This window comes from Juglans regia, chromosome 15 (assembly GCF_001411555.2).
Source record: "Juglans regia cultivar Chandler chromosome 15, Walnut 2.0, whole genome shotgun sequence".
Classification (NCBI taxonomy): Eukaryota; Viridiplantae; Streptophyta; class Magnoliopsida; order Fagales; family Juglandaceae; genus Juglans; species Juglans regia.
Genome location: NC_049915.1, coordinates 16,880,114 through 16,886,929, shown reverse-complemented (window position 1 = coordinate 16,886,929; position 6,816 = coordinate 16,880,114). Strand labels below are relative to the sequence as shown.

Below are 6,816 nucleotides of genomic sequence, written 5' to 3'. Positions count from 1 at the left end.
AATTTAAATCTTACAAATCAAATTTCTATATATAAGCAATGTCGAAGATGTATTCCAATATATAGTCAAACAATTAAACAAAGTTGTAATCGTTAAATATAATACTTAGCCCCGTGTGGATAGTGAGAGTACATAAAAATGATTTTAGATTAAAGTTGAATAAAATATTATTAGAATATTATTATTGTTTTAGGATTTGAAAAAGTTCAATTGAGATTTAAAAATTTTGAATTGTTTATTGTATTTTCATGTGTAGGAGTTTGAAAAAATTGTAATGATAAGATGAGATAAGTTGAGATGGTTTCTCAATCCAAACAAGGCCTTAGTGTTATATATAACAAAGTAATTTTAAGATGAGTAATTCTATATACAACTGTGAAGTTCGTAAACACCATGTAATCACTTTGAAAAATAGTGGATACACTATTAAAAATTTAATTTTTTTTCATGTTTTATTCACTTTTTTTTAGGCGATTACATGACGGTTGCACAACTCACGATTACAAATATATTTTCTCTTTTAAGATTAGTTAAAGTCATTGCATGCAGGCAGATGTCATGTATATGATCAATGCATGGTGGCTATCATATTCAATTAATTAAGTAATCTCATGATTAATAGAAGCGTACAAAAATAACATGAAATAAAACTCATAAGAGTAGATTAATTAACACAGTATCTAAGATTCAAGTACACTCAAAACAAAACAAAACAAAAAAACATTATTATATAAGATATATATGGACAGTACAAATTATTAATGCATGACAGACAAACTAAATTATTAAGAAATTGATCCCAACGGAACGACATCACAGATATATTGCATGTGCATGCAACTGCACATGACATATCATACGTACGAACTTCCTAGTGGCTGCATGACAAGAGACACATCATTAAACTAAGACACAAGTACATCGATCCGTCTTTATTTGGTACGTAAGTAGTGCTGCATGCATGCATGCAGTCCATTCATATATAGCACCCGTCAACGAAACTAACGGCGTCGATGGGAATTCATGAAACTACCTCCGAAGCCTTGTACCGATAGGTCTCGCATCCAGTACTCCTGCTGATCAAAATTCTCCAGTACTTCCAGCATTCTTTCCCCATCATCAGAGAGCAATATGACATTTCCCTGGCTCAGCACAACCCATCCGCTCTGATTATTTATCAAACGTCTGAATATGTCCCTAGCATCTACTCGCCTCCCATCTGCGTAACTTTCCGGTAATTGTGCTCGAACCTCTTTTTTGTTGTCGGATCGAACCGCAAGAACATTTATGGAAATGTTGAGCGGATATTGTTGAAGGACCCGATGTTGAGCCACTCTATTTGCTGTCTCAGTAAATCTGCTCAACCAGTCTTCGTTTGAGCCTCCATAGAACAAAATGCAACTCTGGTTCGATTAATGAAGATGATATAATGTCAATCGGCCTCCATTTTTTTTTAATACAGATCATAAACTCTGGTAAAAACTGCGTGCATATGCATTATCATGCATGTTAAGAGCATAATATAAATAATTAAATTTATTACTTAGGAAAACTTAAATATTTGGGATAAATAATATTACCTGGTATGAGAAGTATAGATATCCCAGTCTTGCCCGTATATAATGGGCCGGGCGTATTGTTAAAAATATTATATAAATAATTAAATTTATTTTTTTCTATTCGCTTATATTTTTAGGACATACATGTGATTCGCATAGCATTAAAGATTTTACTCTTCACTCCATTTAATTAAACAATATATTCTACGTGGTGTGCACATGGACTCCTTATTAAAGAAAAACCTAGCCTACACTTAAAGTGAAGTGTCAAGATCGACGATGAAATGTTCTAGCCTTTCTAGGATAAGTAGCGGTGATTACACGTACACATGAATATACTGTTGAGGTGTGTACAATTGAACCTTACCATCATTTTCTTGATATAATTAATAATTTACGTACGCACATCATGCATTTGAATTAGGTAGTGTGAAAATAACTTTTCCTAATCTGCCTGTGAAAACATAAATGCTAACATGAAATGAACATTGAAAAAAATAAACTAAGGAAAAAACAGTATGTATCAAATATGTATTAATTGCATGTTGGCTACTACAAATTAAGCGCGAGAGGTTTGGGGAAGAACTCATGAATAATGAGATTTGAGGAACCGAAATAGGGTGAAGGAGAGAGAGTTGCAAAGGATCAAGTGTATGGTTTCAAATTTGCATGCAGCTATCTCACCTCATTTGTAGCCATAGTATATTCTACTACACAGCACGAATCGTTGGAAATTCTTTGGTTTGGTACTGAAGATCGAGAGAGATGTGACTTGTGAACTTTATACATGGAGCATATGGTTTATTTATAGTTACCAGAAGTAGTATACGGGGTTGTTTGGAAGATGGGATGGTTTCATCTCATCTTATCTCATCTTATTTCCTTATCAAACCTCAAACCTCATTCAAATACAAACACTGTATAATTTCAAATCTTAAACCTTTTCGTTGCAAATAGTGAGTATTTGCAACGGCTTTTCCATTTTCTTGCAAATAACAAGTTTTCCAAACGAAAAATTAAATCCTTGCAAATAAGTGTGTAATCGCAACGAAAGTGTCATTACAAATAATGAGCATTTGCAACGGTTCCTCACATAACTTTTTCCAACGAAAACTTAAATCCTTGCAAATAAGTACCTAATTGTAATTAAATTTTCATTGCAAATAACGAGTATTTGCAACGGATTTTCATTTTCTTGCAAACAACAAGTATTTTCGTCTTGACTGATTACCGTATGGGAATCCGATGATACTTTTCTTGTGTGCACATATATTTAAATACCCTTTAAAACCCTAATTTTCCTTTTCTCTTGATCTTCTGTTTCCCCGTTCTCTCAAATATGTACTCTCTTTTTCGTCGTTAGTTGGGATAAAGTAAGTTATATTAATAGCATTCAAGTAGAAACAAATGCTTCAACAAAAAATGAACATGATCGATCAGTGTCCAAAGTGGGCAAATTATTAATTGAGGAACTAAAAAATGTCCAGATCTCTAGCCTCTCTCATGATCACCTAGATGTCGAGGTTCTAAAATCATGATCCCCATCGCGAATTGAACAAAATAATAAGCATACATTTCATAGATTATTATTTCAATAGAACTATAACTAATTGAGATCAGTGCTATGGCAACAAAATATTATAAAGTGTTTTACTATTCGAACGTACTGTAAAGTGAAATATGTCAAGAGTTTCAGGAGAAAGCTGTTTGTAAGCTTTGGGAAAAGAGTCGGAAGAAAATTTTTGTCATTGTTATGCAGTTTGATTAATGTCAACGATCAAATCTTAACAGGACGAAGAAACTCCCAGGAAAGAAGGTAGCGAGACAATGACAGACAAAAATCTAAAAAAATAAAAAAGACTTGGTCCCGGTTTTGAGACAAAGAAGAATGGCATTTCATTAAACAAATTAAGGTTCGAATCTTCTGCTCGACAAATCATTAGGTTGCCAAAGTTATTTCTTTTTTGTTGAAAAATCATAGTACTACATATATATGTAAGAGATTGTAGCTAACTAAATTCTTCCGATAACACCATTTTGGCTTTTTTATTTTATTTTTATTCCTTTTTTTATATCTTTAAACAACTTAAAAAATATTCATAATACTATTAAAAAATACTTTTTTAATCATTAAATAAAAAAAATTATATCTGAGACTCAGGGCTCGTTTGTTTTCAGAGATGAGATGAGATGAGATGAGATGAGTTGAGAATAAAGTTAAAAAATTTGAATAAAATATTATTAGAATATATTTTTTAATATTATTGTTGTTTTGGGATTTGAAAAAGTTGAATTGTTTATTTTATTTTGTGTGGGGATTTGTGAAAGTTGTAATGATGATGTGAGATGAGATGAGATGAACTGTTTTTGAAAAACAAACAAGGCCTGAGGCTGCATTAATGCAGGTGGCCACTGCCGGATTCATTCCTGCATGCAATATTGACCATTCTGTACTTATTTTGAATATTACTGCATGCATGCATGCATGCAGCTGGAGGCCGTATGATCAACGTCGAACTAACGTCTGCTATGAACTTGCGTTAATCTTAAATGCAATTCTCTTGGTCTTTAATTCTTTTTTTTTTATTTAAATTATTTAACTCGCAACCGTTGACCCTTTATTTATTTTTTTTTTTGGAGGAATTTCTAATTAATTCTTACCATCATGATCATGATCATGTGCTGACCCTTTAGTAAGTGTATGTATAATATGACCGATGGGTCATCATCATGTATATAAAAAACAAAATTTGAAAGCTAAAGAAATATTTTTTTATAATATTTAAAAAATATATATTAAAAAAATAAAAGAAAGAGGGAAATCTAAGGACAGCAACCTCTCCTCGACCGTAGGTAAACCCTCCGTATGGATGGAGACCGTGATCTCCTTCGATCCAAAGGATATCGACCTTGGGTACTTGTCAGCCACCGCAAGAGGTGATTGATTGGGATAGTTAGGTTGTAGTTTAAATGGTAATTTTGTCAAACTTGTTGATCATGTAGTAAATTTAATGATTTTTTTATCAAGTGACTTACATAGAAAATATTTAAGCACCTAAAACATTTTGACAAATATGTAGAAATATTTCAAGTCTTTATCAGCCATGCACGTGCATGACTCAAACATTTCTTGTCATTTTCTTTGATTGAGATTGAATCACTTTTTTTTTTTATTCATCTACGATTATTGGCATATTCTTTATGGTAAAGTTCCTGAAGTTGAGATTGAATCACTTGATTGGCTTAATTTTTCTTATAATTTAACAGTCAAATGTAGATCTACCTTGTATTAATATTGAAAACTTGTGATAGATGAAGAATGAATGACGTAAATTTTTTTATATTTAGAACGAGCATCATTGTTATAAAAACAGTACTTATTTGTAGTTAGGTGTTTGTGATGAAAATGTTCATTCTCATCGCATGCAAATGATCATTAATTTCGTTGCAAATACCTGATCACAAACGAGCATTTTTCTTGTAATGCATTGGTACAATATAAGTGTTGTAAGGGGGCAATGTGATCATTCTAGTTGTATCTAACGTTAGTGGCTCATAATTAATTTGTTAATTATCAGGATATTTAAGGGAACAATTTGTAACAACCCCGCCCTAGGACGGGGAGTTGTTACTTTTTCAACTTGTTCTTTGTTTTTTTTTTCTAAACATACATGATATATTTAAAATCTATATGATCCCCACAATAAACGAGAAAGAAACACCTGATAGACAATTCACTAATATATATATATATATATATATAAGACTTTCCCAATGTCCATCTTAAGTCTATAGCAAAATAAAATAGTTTTGGGTTAAGACGGGACGTAGTCCCCATAGTTACAAAATAAGGCCCGCGGCCATTGTACGGGTAAAACATATACCCTACATAGTAATTACATTGTTCCCGACATAAATACAAAGTTTAGTTTATAAACTCCCATCAAAATATCTCCCACAACAAAGGGCCCATCCTTAAAATAAACCATCATTAACGAAATCCCATCATCATGAAAACCAAACCAAAAGGGCTAACTCTAGGCAGTTGCCTCCCCCTCGTCAGTAATACCATACTCCATTGCTTCTTCTTCTTCATTACCTGGACGTTTAAAATATAAACACAAAGTGAGTCTAATAAGTAGTATACCATGCCATTAATATAACATAATCATCTACTCTTTTCTTTTAGGAAACATGCAAACATAAAGCATTTGAGCAATAAATATTACATTGAGTCACACTTTTCTTTTTGGCCGGTACACACAGCTATTACATCTTGTGTGCGAGGGTTAGCGGTCTTTCTTTGGACCCAGACTCTGCCTGTGGCCACGGATTGGGAATCCCTTTCAATTTGGATGGTGCCACATGGTGCACTACCAATGGGGCCGATCCGGCTTTGCCATCTGCCTCTTTTCTTTGGTACCATGTGTAACGCCCCAAACCTGGTTGGCCTGGAGAATTACTACATGTCACTTAAGAACATGTTTTCCAACACAACTAAAATAAAACTCCAAAACTTTATTAGCAAAACTCAAATTCATGTACTCTAAATAACCATATTGAAAACTCCACGAAGTCATTACTGCAGTATAATAAACTAAGGAGTCCACAATCTCTCAGTAGTCATAATAAACCAAACTAATAATTTCATAAGTCTTACTAAACCCAAGCCCAAGATATAATTAAATCTAAAAGACATTAAAACTAAAGGACATCAAAATTCCTTCTTCTAACATCCTCTCCTCAGCTTAATCATACTCACCAAACTAATCCAATTCCTCAGTTGGACTCTCCACATCATCTAAAAAATATTATGAAGATAGGGGGTGAGTTATCAACAACTTAGTAAGCAGAGGACATATGCTAGCTTGCAAATATGAGCATTTACAAAGTATAGCATGCATAACAAAATATTTTCTAGAGTTATCATGCAGAACAGAACATATTTTCAAAAATAACAGAGCAATGGTTTTAAAACAAGTAAAACCCATAATACTTTGGCATAACATAAACTGAGTATTATCATCAGATCAAAACAGAGCATCACACAGAGCAGAGACCATGTTTCACCCCCGTGGTAGGGTTGTGCTAACCCCGGTGGCCAAACCAGACAGAGACAAAGGTAAAATCTTTCCTTTATTCTTCTCGGAGCCTCGAGTGTGCACACAGGAAATACCACAAAAAAACCATTTTGTTTCCAAAGTGGGTGCACTCAGAGACAGAGAAGTTGGTACCAACCCAAACAGAGCAGAGCATA

The 6,816-nt window shown here is 33.2% G+C and overlaps 1 protein-coding gene across 1 annotated transcript; it reads right to left on the bottom strand.

The window, feature by feature from the left end:
• Positions 1-752: 752 nt before the first annotated feature.
• Positions 753-2,307, bottom strand: LOC109020056. Its single transcript, XM_019002449.2, has 2 exons — positions 2,244-2,307; positions 753-1,403 (listed from the first exon to the last, which is right to left on the bottom strand). Exons 1-2 carry the CDS (start codon positions 2,256-2,258, stop codon positions 1,002-1,004), a joined length of 417 nt encoding a protein of 138 aa, XP_018857994.1. The 5' UTR covers positions 2,259-2,307; the 3' UTR covers positions 753-1,001.
• Between the last annotated feature and the right edge of the window lie 4,509 nt (positions 2,308-6,816).